Source organism: Mesoplodon bidens, assembly GCF_964165515.1.
Source record: "Mesoplodon bidens genome assembly, chromosome: 18".
Taxonomy (NCBI): domain Eukaryota; kingdom Metazoa; phylum Chordata; class Mammalia; order Artiodactyla; family Ziphiidae; genus Mesoplodon; species Mesoplodon bidens.
Window position 1 is genome coordinate 28,524,449 of NC_138175.1, and position 17,029 is coordinate 28,541,477.

The 17,029-nt window shown below is 41.2% G+C and overlaps 1 protein-coding gene across 2 annotated transcripts in view; it reads right to left on the reverse strand.

Annotated features, from left to right (window-relative positions):
* Window positions 1–17,029, reverse strand: part of RSPRY1 (ring finger and SPRY domain containing 1) — a 47,220-nt gene that overhangs the window by 5,602 nt on the left and 24,589 nt on the right. For both annotated transcript variants that reach the window (XM_081215798.1, XM_081215799.1), the window contains exons 8-14: window positions 15,996–16,127; window positions 14,980–15,095; window positions 13,892–14,035; window positions 9,031–9,142; window positions 4,455–4,557; window positions 3,951–4,103; window positions 35–139 (exon numbers count right to left, since the gene is read on the reverse strand). In XM_081215798.1, coding sequence (XP_081071924.1) covers window positions 35–139; window positions 3,951–4,103; window positions 4,455–4,557; window positions 9,031–9,142; window positions 13,892–14,035; window positions 14,980–15,095; window positions 15,996–16,127 — 865 coding nt within the window. The remainder of the gene's footprint in view (window positions 1–34; window positions 140–3,950; window positions 4,104–4,454; window positions 4,558–9,030; window positions 9,143–13,891; window positions 14,036–14,979; window positions 15,096–15,995; window positions 16,128–17,029) is intronic.

Below are 17,029 nucleotides of genomic sequence, written 5' to 3' on the forward strand. Positions count from 1 at the left end.
ACAAAAGAGGAAATGACCAAACAAACCCTCTTACCTGTGTCCACACGGCTTCAACTGTGTGTCTGCTACCTCATCGCAACACAGGGAGCAGCAGTTTTCCCGGATACTAACTTGCTTCAACAGAGCAAGACGCCTGTGCCTGAGTAGAAAACACAGTTTGAAACTTATTTTGTCAACAAATAAATGGGGCCTGTTAGCAGTGATGCATAAGAAGTGCCTTGAAAATGCTCTGTACATGTGAGTCTACCATGTATTCCCTAAGCTTTGTTCAGTGAAGTTTTCACACAACACATCTCATTTCAATCTTTCAATGATTTTCTAAAATAGAGAATGAAGGAGGCATGGTCATTCCCATTTTACAAAGAAAAGGGCAGGAAATGATTTGTATAGGTCAGACACGGTAAACAGATTCAGGAATCAAATTTAAGTCTTTTGGTTCTAAGTCCAGTGCTCTTTTTATTTTACCAGCAAATTAAAAAAAATTTTTTTTGTTTATCTATCTATCTATCATCTATCTATCTATCTTGTCTATCTCGGCTGTGCCGGGTCTTAGTTTCGGCACTCAGAATTCTTGGTTACAGCATGCATGCAGGATCTAGTTACCTGACCAGGGACTGAACCCAGGCACCCTGCATTGGGAGTGCAGAGTCTTACCCACTGGACCACCAGGGAAGTCCCTAGCAGCAAATTTTAACGTTTTAAGTCACACATCTCTAAGATTTTGAGGAAACGCATAGAGCATTTCCCAAGAAAAATGCACACACACAATTTTCAAGGTGTTTATGATAGATCATCATAGTCACCCTGGAAGTCCAGACACATCGGGTTAGAACCCTCGCATTATACTTTCACTCAGCTTGGACTGGAGAGGCAGACATGCAGAACTGCTCTGCTGAAGGTACAGCCTGATGGATGGCCAAGAGAAACAGGAAACATTCATTCAATTCACATAAGGCCTTATGTGCCAGGCACTGTTCCAAGCTTTGGAGATTCAGCAGTGAAGAGAGGACTAAAAAAATATCCCTGCCTTCAGAGAGTTTACACTCCAGTGGGGGGAAAACAGACAATAAATCATATTAAGAAGTAAGATATGCAGAATTTTAAATGCTAATGAGTAGTGTGAAGAAAAATAAAGCAGGGAGAAGAATAAGGAGTGTGTATGTGAGAGGCAGGGAGTTATAATTTTAAATACGGCAGCTAGGGAAGGTCTCACTAAGATGACATTTAAGTGAAGACATGAAGGGAGTGAGAGAGTGAGCCTTGCGGGCATCTTGGAGAGAAATTGTGATTTACGATAAAAAATATATTTTGTTTACATCTGCATTCCTGGCACAGATTCCTAAAACCCTCGATGATTCATAAGTTAAGAGAGCTAGAAAGGTCTTTTGTTCTGTTAATGAGGCGGCTTTTAAAAAGCCCCCTAGGTACCTAAGGATGGGACTGGGAACCAACCAGGTGATTAGAAGGTTGGAACTTTTCAGTTCCCTCCTCTCTCCTCTGCCCCACCTCCTGGGATGGGAAGTGGGCTGGAGACTGAGTTCAATCATCAAAGGCCAATAATTTAATGAACCAGCCCTGTGTAATGAAGCCTCCCTACCAACCCAAAAGGACAAGGTTCAAAGAGTTTCAGGGCTGGTGAACAAGTGAGAGGCAGGGAGATTGGCATGCACAGATAGCCTGTTCCTGAGTTATATACTATTATAATAAACCGGTAACCTAGTAAGAAGTAAACTGCTTTCCTGAGTTCTGTGGTGGTAGCTCTAGCAAATTAATCAAACCCAAGGAGGAGGTCATGGGAGCCTCCAATTTACAGCCAGTTGGTCATAACCTGGACTTGTGACTGGCATCTAAAGTGGGAGAAAAGGGCAGTCTTTGCAGGACTGAGCCCTTCACCAGTGGGATCTGATGCTATCTCCAGGTAGACAGTGTCAGAATCGAGTTAACTGCTCAGTGGTACTGGAAAACACACATCGGAACATTCTAGTAGCAGGAAGCACTGCGACAGCAGAACATTCTAGTGCAAAGGCCCTGGGGCTACAATAGTAGACCTGGTATGTTTCAGGAGCAGCAAGGAGGCCAGGATGGCTGAAAGAGCAGGAGCATATGGGAGAGGGTCGGAGGTCAGAGAAGTAATGGAGGAGAGGAGGGGACAAATCATATAGAGTCTGCTAGGATTTAAGCTTTTACCTTAAGTGAGAGGAAGCCACTAGAGTCTTTTCAGCACAGAAGTGCATGATCTGATTTATGTTGTAACAAAATCATTCTGGAGGTTGTGCTGAATAAACCAAAGCGGGTTAAGGCAGGAATAGGGAGACTACAGTTTAAGGGCAGGGCAAGAACAATCCAGGTGAAAAATGATGGAGGCTTCAACCATGGTGGTAGCAGGGAGAGGGACAAGTAGTTGGATTTGGGATATATACTGAAGGCACAGCCCACAGGATTTGCTGAGGGATCTGTCGTGGAAATGGCAGAAAGTCATACCCTGCCTTGTCAAGGATACTCTAGGATTACAGCCAGGGAAACTGGAATGACAATGGAGCTATTAACAGAGATGAGGGAAAACTGTAAGAGAAGCAGGTGGTCGTGAGTAGATGACTTCTGTAGCTGAGAGGTGGGTACACGGTGCTTTATTGTACTATTCTTTTTTTCTTTTGTGTGTATCTGAAGTTTTCCATAATAAAAAGTTTAAGAAGAAAAAAAAAGAATGAATAGAAGAAGAGATAGAGAGGATTTACAATATATAACAATTTACAAAACGCCAGATAGAAACAGGACCATGATCTCCTACCCTGAAGTCAGAAAAGAATACTATTCCTATGAATAAAAAAGGACCCCTTCGCATTAAGGAGGCCACTCCTGTCTTGGTGTCACTGTCACAAAAAACAAAGTCTAGTGTATTATAGGACTGCCCAAGCTTGTAACTCTGCTGTTCTTATTCAAGGCAGACTGCACTTTGGGCGCCAAAGTGATGTGGTACCAAGAGAAGCTGCCCATAAAAGAAGACCTTCCGACAGTTGGCGCCTATTGCCATCTGACTTTTGGAAAGTTTAATTCTGCAGGGGTGGTTAACTAAATGCTGAAGCAGTTTTAACCAAGGCCAGCCTCCAGGGGAACTCTTAGATGGATCAATTTTACCTTTCAGGGCGTATGTGAGAAGGCAGACTTGTTTATGGGCCGCATCCAAGAAGACAGGCTACATAAAAAAAATGATGGGGCTTCCCTGGTGGCGCAGTGGTTGAGAATCTGCCTGCCAATGCAGGGAACATGGGTTCGAGCCCTGGTCTGGGAAGATCCCACATGCCGCGGAGCAACTAGCCCCGTGAGCCACAATTACTGAGCCTGCGCGTCTAGAGCCTGTGCTCTGCAACAAGAGAGGCCACGATAGTGAGAGGCCTGCGCACCGCGATGAGGAGTGGCCCCCACTTGCCACAACTAGAGAAAGCCCTCGTACAGAAACGAAGAGCCAACACAGCCATAAATAAATAAATTAATTAATTAATTAAAAAAAAAAAAAAATGATGGGGTATGACAGATGAGAAAGGTGTTACCTCACACTTTCACTAAGAGGAATCTGAAGTTCAGAATCCCTGTTAGGCACTGAGACAAGGTGAAGGGAAGTTCTAAGAATGAACTTCAGATCTCTGAGCTGGGATACATGTGGCCCTTCTGTTCCTGGGATATTATGGAGGCTCTGCCACTGCAGGCAGGGCTGTCGTCACTGTGTGACATTTTCTAGTTCATCTGGAAACTGTTGACTGAGCCACTCTCAAGCCTTGGGACACTGAGTCCAAGGTGAAGTATAGTGCAGAAGGGCTCGTTACAAACCTGCGTTTTGAGCCAGAACAGGAGCTAGGATTACAACATTATGTTATAGATACCTTTAAGACCATAAAGGCCCAACACTGGTTATGCCATGGCCAGTGTGGTCTCTTTGACTGCAGATTCCTTACCTAGGCAAAATGATTTTCTCTTCAGCTGTTAGGAAGGCGTAGTCATTAAAAGTGCTAAATTTCATAGATGGTGGATATTTGAATGGTTTTCCTCCAAAATTGAACTCACATTGTTGATATGACATGAAACTAGCTGCAGCAAAAAATCCAGATCTACAAATGAAAATGAACAGAGGTCAAGAGAATTCATAAAAACAAAGTAAAGCTCATACACAAAGTGGTATTCAGAAAATGGGAATAAGTCATACCTGAGCAGAAAGAAGGGTGACATTCTGTTTATTAACCTAGACAGGACTGTGAACCAGAGAACATCCTGCTCTTATCTTCCTATATCAAACTCTGGGAGGGTTTTAGGTAAGATCAAATGGGCCTCCAATTACTTGAAATACAGTGATTTCTCATCACAGCTTACTACATAAATGGACAGTTCTTTTGTTTTTCTTTTCTGGAGAAAAGTACATTCCATGCATCTGCTCAAATTTTTGCCTGAGAGAAGGTACTTACACAGTAGATGAAAAGACTTGCTTCTCAGGAGGCAGCTGGTTGCCATTTAAAAAGAAAATCATTTGCTTTTCATTCAAGTCTAACAGAAATCCTACTGTGTCTCCTAGAGGATAAAGTGAAACACTGTTAGGATATGGAGATTCTGCTGTCTCAGGGTTTTAATGTCACTGTATTAAGTCTGTTTTTATAGCCCTGTAGTCAACATATTCATCGTTTTTGCTTCTTCTGCAACTGATCTGACCCGTTTACATCAATATTTGGATGTACCATTAAGAGGAAAATGCTGCCAATTAATCTATGAAAAGTCATCAATTGTAAGATGCATCCCAATTTCAAAGATGTGAAAATGTGGCGAAAATGTGCATTTTGGGATCAGTAAAATATGGTAAGATCAAAATCATGAACTTTTTTGCCTCTCTGGTGAGAGTTAAAACTCTCTGAGAGGGAATTCCCTTGCAGTCCAGTGGTTAGGACTCTGTGCTTTCACTGCCGAGGGCAAGGGTTCAATCCCTGGTCCAGGAACTAAGATCCTGCAAGCTGTAAGGCACAGCCAAAAAAACAAAACAAAACAAAACAAAACAAAACTGTCTGACATAACAACTGCCCCCAAACATGTTTTTTTTTTTAAAGCATTCATATTCACTCATAAAGTTTTTGCTTTTTAAAATGTCAAAGGGACTTCCCTGGTGGCGCAGTGGTTAAGAATCTGTCTGCCAACGCAGGGGATATGGGTTCGATCCCTGGCTTGGGAAGAGCCCACGTGCCACAACTACTGAAGCCTGTGTGCCTAGAGCCCTTGCTCTGCAACAGGGAAGCCATCCCAATGAGAAGTGCATGCACCACAATGAAGAGTAGCCCCCGCTCACCGCAACTAGAGAAAGCCTGAGTGCAGCAAAAAAGACCCAATGCAGCCAAAAATAAATAAATAAAAAATAAATAAATAAAAATAAATAAATAAATTGTCAAAGATAAATACATGAAATTATAAAGTGATCACAAGAAAAACTGACCCTCAGTGGTACTGGAAGAAAATCTGGCAATATATGGCAAAAGCCTTGAAATTCTGTATACCCTTTGCCAGAGAACATTCACTTCTAAGGATTTATCCTGAGAAAATCCAGAATGGTTTATAATTTTTTTATATAATAATTTTAAAAGACAAAAATGTAACTGTCTAACCTTGAGGCATTGATTAATATAGTACTATTATATAATGGAATATTGAAAAGCCATTAAAAACAATGTTATTTAATAACCTGGAAAGCTGTTCAAGGCATAGTGAGTGTAACAACAAAAAATATACACCATACACAAAAATAAACTCAAAATAGATTGAAGACCTAAATGTAATACCGGATACTATAAAACTCTTAGGGGAAAACACAGGCAGAACATTTTTTCACATAAATCGCAGCAAGATCTTTTTTGATCCACCTCCTAGAGTAATGAAAATAAAAACAAACAAATGGGACCTAATTAAACTTAAAAGCTCTTGCACAGCAAAGGAAACCATAAACAAAATGAAAAGACAACCCTCAGGATGGGAGAAAATATTTGCAAACAAAGCAACCAACAAGGGATTAATCTCCGAAATATACAAACAGCTCATGCAGCTCAATATCAAAAAAACAAACAATCCAATTAAAAAATGGGTGGAAGATCTAAATAGACATTTGTCCAAAGAAGACATACATATGGCTAAAAAGCATATGAAAAGATGCTTTGGGCTTCCCTGATGGTGCAGTGGTTGAGAGTCCGCCTGCTGATGCAGGGGACACGGGTTTGTGCCCCGGTCCGGGAAGATCCCACATGCTGCGGAGCGGCTGGGCCCGTGAGCCATGGCCACTGAGCCTGCGTGTCCGGAGCCTGTGCTCCGCAACGGGAGAGGCCACAACAGTGAGAGGCCCGCGTACCGCAAAAAAAAAAAAAAAAAAAAAAAAAGATGCTCAACATCACTAATTATTAGAGAAATGCAAATCAAAACTTCAATGAAGTATCAACTCACACCAGTTAGAACGGCCATCATCAAAAAATATACAAACAATAAATGTTGGAGAGGGTGGGGAGAAAAGGGAATCTTCCTACACTTTTGGTGGGAATGTGGGAATGTAAATTGGTGGGAATGTAAATTGGTACAGCCACTATGAAGAACAGTATGGAGGTTCCTTAAAAAACTAAAAATAGAGCTACCATATGATCCAGCAATCCCACTCCTGGGCATATCAGGAGAAAACCATAATTTGAGAAGATACATGCATCCCAGTGTTCACTGCAGCTCTATTTACAATAGTCAGGACATGGAAGCAACCTAAATGTCCATCAAGAGAGGAATGGATAAAAAAGATGTGGTGCATATATACAATGGAATATTACTCAGCCATAAAAAAGAATGAAATAATGCCATTTGCAGCAACATGGATGGACCTAGAGATTGTCATACTGAGTGATGTAAGTCAGACAGAGAAAGACAAATATCACATGATATCGCTTATATGTGGAGTCTAAAGTAAGGGTACAAATGAACTTATTTACAAAACAGAAATAGAGTTATAGATGTAGAAAACAAACTTCTGGTTACCAGGGGATAAGGGTGGGGGGAGGGACAAATTGGGAGATTGGGATTGACACATACACACTACTATATATAAAATAGATAACTAATAAGGACCTACTGTATAGCACAGGGAACTCTACTCAGTACTCTCTAATGGCCTATATGGGAAAAGAACCTAAAAAAGAGTGGATATATGTATATGTATAACTGATTTGCTTTGCTGTACATCTGAAATTAATACAACATTGTAAATCAACTATACTCCAATAAAAATTTAAAAAAAATTTTAAAGGTAAATTAATAAAAAAAATACATATCTATGTATACACACCAGATTGTGTTTTAAAGAAATCTCTGGATGGAGGAATTACATGAGATTTTGGTTTCATTTTGCTTTTTACCCCTATTTTCCAAATTTTATAATAAACTTAAGAAATCTTTTAAAAAATCATTTAAAAAACAAACAAGACAGTCTTTGCAGACAGTACCTCTATCTTATGCTTTGTTAAATGAAGAAGTGTTGGGACTTCCCTGGTGGCGCAGTGGTTAAGAATCCGCCTGCCAATGCTGGGGACACGGGCTTGATCCCTGGTCAGGGAAGATCGCACATGCCGCAGAGCAACTAAACCAGTGTGCCACAACTACTGAGTCTGCGGTCTAGAGCCCGCGGGCCAAAACTACTGAGCCCACGTGCCACAACTACTGAAGCCCACGTGCTTAGAGTCCATGCTCCGCAACAAGAGGAGCCACCACAATGAGAAGGCTGCGCACCACAATGAAGAGTAGCCCCCGCTCACCGCAACTAGAGAAAGCCCGTGTGCAGCAACGAAGACCCAATGCAGACAAAAATAAATAAATTTACAACGACAACAAAAAAATATCAGAAAAGTATTTAAAAAAAATGAAGAAGTGTTATGTTCCTTTAACTTGCAAACCCTTAAAATGAGGGCTTATGTGGGCTTTGCAGGTTTTTTCCTTTCCACGCTATTAGTTAATTAAGAGAAGCTGTCCCCTCACAGCAAGGGTCAAATTCCTGCTCTCTTAGCATGCCTGAAAATTCAGTTTACATCTATAATGCTGATTGCGGCAGGAAACAGAGAGAGGGCAGCTTGGAGAAGAAACTGGGCTATATCCCCCATCTAGCTCCAATGCTGGGAATAAAATTTTTCCAGAGGTTCCATCCCCTACCATATGACTCTATAGCTTCAGAACAAGGCAGTGCACCAGGAGGCCCCTTGAGAATACTACCCTCCAGTGCAGTGGTGCTGAAGCAGGGAAGCCCTGTTTTCACTGTATTTAGTTGGGGGTAAACACTCACCTTAAATTTTTTGGTATAAGTGTTTAACAAATCAACTGTGGCTCTAACTACGCTGTTTGAATCTTTCATTAATAAATGTTTTCATGGGTCTAGGGCATTGGATATTGCAAAGCAGTTGGAAACAAAAACTGAATGGGGCAAAAAAGATCATGCTGTTGATAAGATATATTCTTGCTAAAATCCTAGAGCTTTGATTGAGAGTCCTGGCCCTGCAGCATCCTGAGCCCAATGTCTGGAGAAATGAGGCTGGGCAAAAGTGTTTGAGACTAACAGTACTCAAGTCATCTTTAAAAGCTGCCCTAGAGAGCCCTGGAATGTGTCCACTGAATAGTGCCAATTCTCTGAAAATAACCTTAGTTTACTGGCATTATAATTTCAGTGTCCTCAATATCTCCACGGCTGCTTTGATTTAAGACATATACCCAGAGAGGAAACTAGAATTCATATTAATCTTAAGATGATCATTTTCCCACTAAATTAAGAATTTTATAGTCTGAAATGTTTTGCTAAAGGAAGGGCTCCATCAGAGGTGAATATCAGGAGAGTACGGTTCACATCTATGGTAGGGGATACAAAAGCTAATATCCCTTTTCACATTTACTCTTTTTCCATTAAAAGATTTTAAAGCCTAACGTAATAAGTGCCTCATCATAACCAGATGTCTTAACCTAATTAATAAATTCATGATGGAGAGGAATGAATACCTTCTTTCCAGCAGGGGTGTTGGTGAGGCTTACTTCTGGCGTTGTACCAAATCAGCTGCCGGCAGCCATCGTATGCACAGGAGTATTCGTCGTCCCCAATGCCGTAGCCTTCCTGGAGGGAGAGAGGGCCCAGAAGATTAGCAAGGCTCTGACTGCTGTGTTCCATTAACCTGGTGGCTAGAATTCTAAGCATTTTGGATGAAGGGAGAGAGCCTACAGTTCTTGGAAGATACCAAAATTCTGACATAGAGTCAGAATAGAGTGTGACTTCACCAACAAATTTTTCCCAAGTTTCACGTCTGTTAGTTCATTTAATTCTCATGAACCACCTTGAGGCTGGTGGTATTATATTCCATCTTAAGAGGAAATAAGGCTCAGAGAAGTCAACCAGCTTGCCCAAGGACATGTTACTAAAAAAGTCAAGTTTGGACCTTGGAATTTTCTGATTCCAAGGCTGGTGTGGGCAAACACCTTTCTTTCATGTAGTACACTTCAAAACACCCAAATGCTCAGAGATTTCAAAACTGGAGACAACAGAAGGTTATAGTGGGTAATCAGCTAATAGGTATTCTGAGATATTTGAACATCACACAGGTCCTTGGCAGCTTCTTTTATTACTTACTGCCTTTTAATTATTTCACAATTATTTTATTGTTAACATAAAAGGGTAGGTGGGATCTTAAGAAATTATTTTGAGCACTTATAAGAAGAAAATAGAAAATACAGAGGAAACATGCGTATCAGACAACTGCTATCTTTAAGGCTCAATGGTGAAAGATTATAGTGGAGAAAGGCATTGAAAATGTGGGCTGAATCCAAGTAAGATCTCAGATCCTGGTGATGGTCTGCTTATTCTATGTGACAATGCAGTGAGGAGATAGATTGGAAGAAGGGCTCCAAGATGCTCCTTGACTACTCGGACCACAACATACTGAATTCGGATGAGTGTTCTCCAAAGTGAGGCTTCTGAATTAGCTTCTGAATGCACTATTCAGACTACTCAAGAGTTAAATGAACTTGCATAAGTTCTCAGCGTAAGGCCGAGAAGATATTCACCAGTCCATTAGAAAAAACACCTTGCTATTCCTTTCAAAGCCTGAACAAATAAGTAAAAACTTACTTTTTATTTGTGGGGTGTTGGGGCATAGGCAAAAGGCAAGCAATTCTTTTCTATCTTTCCTTTCTAATGTCCTAGGAAGTCCTCCACTGAACACTTGAAAGAAATTCCTAGAAGATTCCCAGCCACCAAGAATTGGTTAAGAGAAGACTTTACCATGCAATGTCTTCTATGCCTGGATGAATTTCACAGTAAAGTGGCATTTGGAGACAGAGGGGGAACTCTAATCATTTTAACCACAGATCAACTTCTACAGGCTAAGAAGTAGGTGCCTCTGCTAAGCAGAGATACACCTTAAAAAGCCCTTTGAGCTCACATACCAAAGAGCAGTCCAGATGTACTACACCCTCTTTCAACGTGAAAACATTCCCAGCAGAACTATAACTATGGTCTCCATCAGCTGAGGCAGATAAATGAGAGAACAGTGTAGCTAGCTTGGTACTTGGGGTGATTATTTTGATCTGTATGTTCTGGTCACGTATACTTTAGTAATGGCAACATTACTAAAAACAAACAACAAAAAAGCATTTATCCATAGTTTGTTGTTTAGGGAATATATTGACTCCTTCCCTATGTGGTGGACACCATCCTTTCTTCTGCTGTCCAATATCCCTACCACTTCCTGCTACGGGGAATGTAATGAAGATACAGTGTCCTGCCTCCTGCTCTGGAGATGGAGGGGTAAGATGTGACCTTGGCCAACCGGACCCTCCCATCAGACACCTAGTGTCTGTAACCCCACATGGAGGAATGGTTAGGACCCTTGTGGCAGCAGTGTTGGCATCCTGGTCCCTAAAACACTGGCTGTTGTACTTCCTGTGTCTTGGTCTCTGACGCTGCCTTGGAGCCTGTCTGGTTCCCAAACCCCTCAATAGTCTGGGAGCCCCCAGTAGGCTTCCAAGTCATTCTTTTTCTGTTTACGATAGCAGAGCAGAGTCATTTTCTCCATGGCAAGAGGCTTCAACAGGGAAAGAAGCACAGGCTGCCTTGACCAGGGTTTGAATTCTTCGCCAGCAGTTGGAGGCTAGGTGACTTTGGGCAAGTTTCTAAATTAATTTCTTTGAACTTCATTCTCATCTTTAAATGGGAGAATAATACCTTCCCAAACTCTCAAAAAGATTAGAGGTGAGTATGTGAAAGACCTGTCACATGGTAGATGCTCATGAAAAGGCAAAAGATATTTTAGATAAGTCAAAATGCACCCTTGGAGACTTGCTCCTCCCAAACCCCCATAAATATATACAAGATAACTATTCTCTAATTGACCTGAACAAGAACTATCCTTTAGCTTCTCAGATTAATGATCTATGTCCAAGCCCAACACTTTGATCATCTTTTCAAAACCGAAGCCCAAGCAGTAGGAGTTAAAATAAGTCTATGAACAGACTTCAAAGTTTTAGAAACTGCGTGTATTCTAGGAGTGACTTATTCCATAAAACCACACCCTATCTGTACAGGCAAAAAGATTCAGAATCACCAGAACAATGTCCATGTGAAGCAAAGTTGTAAGTATGGCAACATCATTAAAATCCTACATTTGGGGAAAGATACATCAGACTTCACCAATTTCTAACCAACCAATACTTGAATCAGGGAAAAATGTTTCATTTTTGTTTTTTAAAGAAAGAAATTAAGTCTACCAAGCAATCTGGAGGGTAGGAAGATAGTATGTTAATCCTCTTAACTTGAGAAGCCAAAGTTTTTGCAACTATACGGCAGAAATTAGTTTCATCCATCAGATAAAATGATCCAGCTTCATTGGCCATTAAAAAGAAAACAATCTGCAACATTCAGTCTCAAATATACTACACTCAGACCTGTAGTGTGCTGCCAAATTAGGAGAGGCACATTTTATATCCAAGCTTTCTCCCGAGAGGAATCCACATTTCTTCTAGTTCGAAAACAAATCTTTACTTCCGAATGAGACTAGCTACTTCTCTGAGACTCTCTCCATTTTCAAATGCAAAGAACACAACTATTGTAGAATAGGAAGGGGACTGAATTCTAGTCCTAGTTTCTTTTTGTCCCAGTCTTAGTCTCAGTTTTCTTATCTGTGAAATGGAAACTGTGACAGTAAAGACTGTTGTGGGAATTGGATGATAGGCTCTAAAATGAAGGTGCTCTGGAAATTAACATTTTTTTTTTTAAGTCCTAAAAAATCATCTTGAGGACATCATTTGGGGCAGGCTGTCAGTGTAACTGATACTGTCTTCTTTAAATTAGTGCCCAAGTTGGGCACTAAAAGACTAACTGGCATTGTTCTCCAGACCCACTTACTTCTGACTACATGGTGCCACAAAAAGCCCCATTCTTCCAGGTTTTAAATAAGGCCTAGAGGGCTAGGAGGCGCTGCATCAGGGAAGGTTCCCAACAAAGCAATGGAAGACTGGGGTCCAGTTTTCCATCCTGGACAAAAATCCAGACCTGACCTCTCCCTGGGCCCTCTTCCTCCAATTTGTCTCTTTCCAGCAAGGAGCTTAGTAAAATGCCATGAACAATTCCAGGATGCTGTACTGCCTTGTTGAAAGGGCACTTTAGAAACTAGCTTTATGGGAGGCAAGTTTAGTTTGATTTTGTTGGATCACTTCTAAAACCCATCCCAGGACCTTACATATGGGATGGGAGGTTATTATTTAGATTAACATAAAAAAAAAATCTAAGGGACTTTTCCCAGCTCAAAGGGTAAAAATCATATGTCCACAAAATATTCCTGATCAAAACTGGATTAATTCTAAACAGCTTATAATATGACTATGAGAAGAAAGCCGTTTGGGTTGGGCATTAGAAGGGTATAAAATGGCAAGAAATTAACATTTGTAGGAAAGCGAAGAACCCCAATCTCTCACACCCAGGTAGAGGCAGCCCAATTCTGCTTCCTCTAGTGGACTTAATTTTCCCTTATAAATTACAGCGTTGTATAGCAAAAGATAAATACGGAATATTGAAAACAAATGTGCCTACTAATTACAAGGTAAAAGTAAAGTAAGAGGAGTCAAGACAACTTTTAGTATTTTATGAAAGGAATAGAATTCCTACAAAGTTCCTAAAGCTTAAACGCAAGGTAAAAACCATCACTGGACCCAATATAAAAACTGAGCCAAAGATGTGGCTGGGGCTGGAGCAGAGCCTAAAAAGAAAAAGAGGGGGCTTCCCTGGTGGCGTGGTGGTCAAGAATCTGCCTGCCAGTGCAGGGGACACGGGTTCGACTCCTGGTCCGGGAAGATCCCACATGCCATGGAGCAACTAAGCCTGCGCGCCACAGCTACTGCGCCTGCACTCTAGAGCCTGTGAGCCACAACTATTGAAGCCCGTGCGCCACAACTACTGAAGCCCGCACGCCTAGAGTCCGTGCTCCACAGCAAGAGGAGCCACCCCAACGAAGAGTAGCGCCCCCCCGCTGCAACTAGAGAAAAGCCCACGCGCAGCAACAAAGACCCAATGCAGCCAAAACCAAAATAAATAAATTAATTTAAAAAAAAAAAGGAAAAAGAGCACATCTAAACTCTGGGTGCAAGATTAACATGAACTTAGAACTTGAGGGGAAAAAAACAGCTGAGGGGCAATTTCACCTGTGTTTTCCTATTTCTAAATCAGTTTAGAAAACCACTGTTAGGGATTTGGCACCATGTGATTCAGCCCAAGGAACGATTATTGTGCAAAACCGTCTGAAAAATGAGTATCCGCCACCCACTCGCCAAAAAAACTGCTGCTGCTCCCATCCGCTCAGGTCTCCAAGGTACTCACATGATTGAGAAATTTGCTGTCTCGTGTGGCCCAGCCGATCTGCATGACACCAGAAGTGACCACTGTTACTTCATAGTACCACACCCCAGCATCCACACAAAAGGTGCAGCGCACACTTTCAAAAGAAGAGGCATCACAGCGAGCCTGGCAAAATAAAAGAGCATGGCAGCCCACCATCAATGCCTGAAGACCACCAGAGATAACCGACTGCTCTGAAGGTAGAATCTATTCTTCCTCATTAAAGCTCCTGGTGGACTACTGTCTTCTTCCCTGTGCATTCTCAGTGACAAAAAGTACAAAACCGAAGGAAGGACACTCTATTTTATAGTTTAATTTCCAGGGAGTTCCAGATTGAAAGGACTGGAAGACCTCAAAGTAAGAATTAGTGAAGGCTACTGGCTTCATTTTTAAGTACTTACAGAGCTTTGCTCTTATAGTAGAATCTTTTCCAAATGCATAAACATTGCCTTAACCTGTACTTGTTAGGGAGGGAGATGAGGGAGAGAAGGATATTGAAGTGTATAAGATGGAGTACCTAAAAATAATCTAAAGCAGAAAACTACGTAAAGCATTTGGCAAGATGTAAGATCAAAGAAACTATTTGCAGCCATTCTTCAAACGGCTCTTTAATCTTGACATGTCTAGTGCCTAATGGTACCTTCCTGTATATAAGCGGCTCTTTCATTAACCTTCACCCCCAAATCAGCAACATTTTCAACATACAGGGAGAAGGTGAAGCTCTAGACTGAATACAATTGGTTATGCAGGGATTTAAAAAAGGAAGGGCCTCTTTTAGAAACACTAGTCTTTGTACCTTTAACTGCATAAAATGGCAGAGATGAAAATCAGACATATTTAAACCAGTCAATAAACATTATAGCTTGTACCATATGTATAGGACCATGTTAGATATGAAAGAGTAAATAATATCCCAAACACGCTCTCTCCCACCACTTCTACCTCTAAACACTCTTTGAGTATGTAGAAAATTTCCATCTATTTTTCAAGGATTGCTGTTGTTCAGAACCAGTGCAGGAAAATGAGGACAAGATTTTATCCCCAGAATGGTCCGTCTATGGAAGCTTTACCTCCAAGCCATGAGGCGAGATCTTCAGGTACTCGCTGACATCGTTGCTATTTAGCATGGCCTTAATGCTATTCAAGTCCACTTTCTCATAGGTCAGCTGCCTACCTTCTTTTAAAACTGCAAAAGAAAAAGTGGGCACATTTCTAAGGCAGGCTGTTGTGGAGCAAAAAGCTACTGTCATCGCTAGTTGCCATTCTAGTTAAGAAGTGGAGGTGCTCATAAATGGCAGAATTGGTAGACTTATAACCTTAGCTTTGCTGCTACACTGCCATAGGAAGATTAATTACGCAAATGCTAGTAAAGACAGCACTGCTAGGTTTATATTTCTGTTCCCTATAGTCATTATTTTGCATGCAGCAAAATCCAAATGGTAGTTTTTCAGAATTATTCTTTAACTGGCACTACACAGGCTGGGCACTGAGCTACTCCCCATAATGCTGCAGTATGAGCAGAGGGGTCAGATGTCCAACTGTGCTTTAGCACAGTGCTACCCGTGGGAGGGGGAGTGAGGAAAGAGCAGTAATATAGTTTTAGTTCTTGCAGCTCTTGGAGGAGAAAAAGAAAAGTTGGGAGCAACTCTCACGGTATAGGTAAGACATGACTTGAGTTTTGAAGAGCAAACTTGGGACAGAGAGAAGAGTAAAGAGGGAATTCCAAGTGAGGGGAACATGCCCAGGGGTAGGAATGATTGGGAACTGCTTGTAGGACAGTGAGAAGAGTTTGTGTTGGAAAGAGTTGATTAGACAGTGGCATCTGATTGATGGTCTGGATGCAGGAGGAAACAGGGGACCAGTAAAAGTTTTTGAACAGGAGAGTGCTGCAATTAGAAGCATTCCATCTAATAGTCTGAAGAGTCCCTAGGATACTTTACTGCTAGAATATAGCCAACCCATCAGTAGAGGACCTTATATGGAAAAACTCACACTCACTGTCACAAAATAAAGACCTGTGATCCTACTTAAGAAGTGGATTTGGAAATGAAAACAGGCATTTTAATAAAGGACAACTCCTACTTACAGAGATTGTCTAAGCTCCACTGGGCACAGAAACCAACTTGACGTTTCAGATAATCAGGATCATCAGCCCAGGACTCTAACGTGACAAGCCGGTCACTAATACTGGATTCAGATATAGTCAATTTATTTTCACCTGTTGGGAAGACATAAACCTTAAATTAACCATGAAAAAGTAGGATGATTTGCTGGGTAGATTAATGGAGGGAAAGAGTGAGGAGAGACAATTAAATTAGAGAATCTGGAAACTATAATAATGACAAAGCCCAAGAGCTCTATCTTCTAGAAAGTAGTAATGTGATCACTAAATTTTTAGCTATAAAAAGTGGGTAATCACGGTCACCAAGTTTTGATTCTTTATATATATATATATACACACACATATATATATATACATATATATATTTCTTTTTTAACATCTTTATTGGAGTATAATTGCTTTACAATGGTGTGTTAGTTTCTGCTATATAACAAAGTGAATCAGCTATACATATACATATATCCCCATATCTCCTCCCTCTTGCGTCTCCCTCCCACCCTCCCTATCCCACCCCTCTAGGTGGTCACAAAGCACGAAGCTGATCTCCCTGTGCTATGTGGCTGCTTCCCTCTAGCTATCTGTTTTACATTTGGTAGTGTATATATGTCCATACCACTCTCTCACTTCGTCCCAGCTTACCCTTCCCCCTCCCCATGTCCTCAAGTCCATTCTCTATGTCTGCGTCTTTATTCCTGTCCTGCCCCTAGGTTCTTCAGAACCATCAAGTTTTGATTCTTTAGGTGAGAAAACTCTTGCCTTTGTCACTGTTAAATCTTACTGGCTTTGAGATGTTTACCCAGATAAATCAGAATGTATGCATGCTTCTTATTTATTTATTTGGCTGTGCCACACAGCTTGAGGGATCTTAGTTCCCCAACCGGGGATTGAACCTGGGGCCACGGCAGTGAAAGCCCAGAATCCTAAACACCAGGCCACCAGGGAATTCCCCAGAATGTATGCATGTTTGATGGGGTTCAAAAGCATCAGCTCATCCAGTA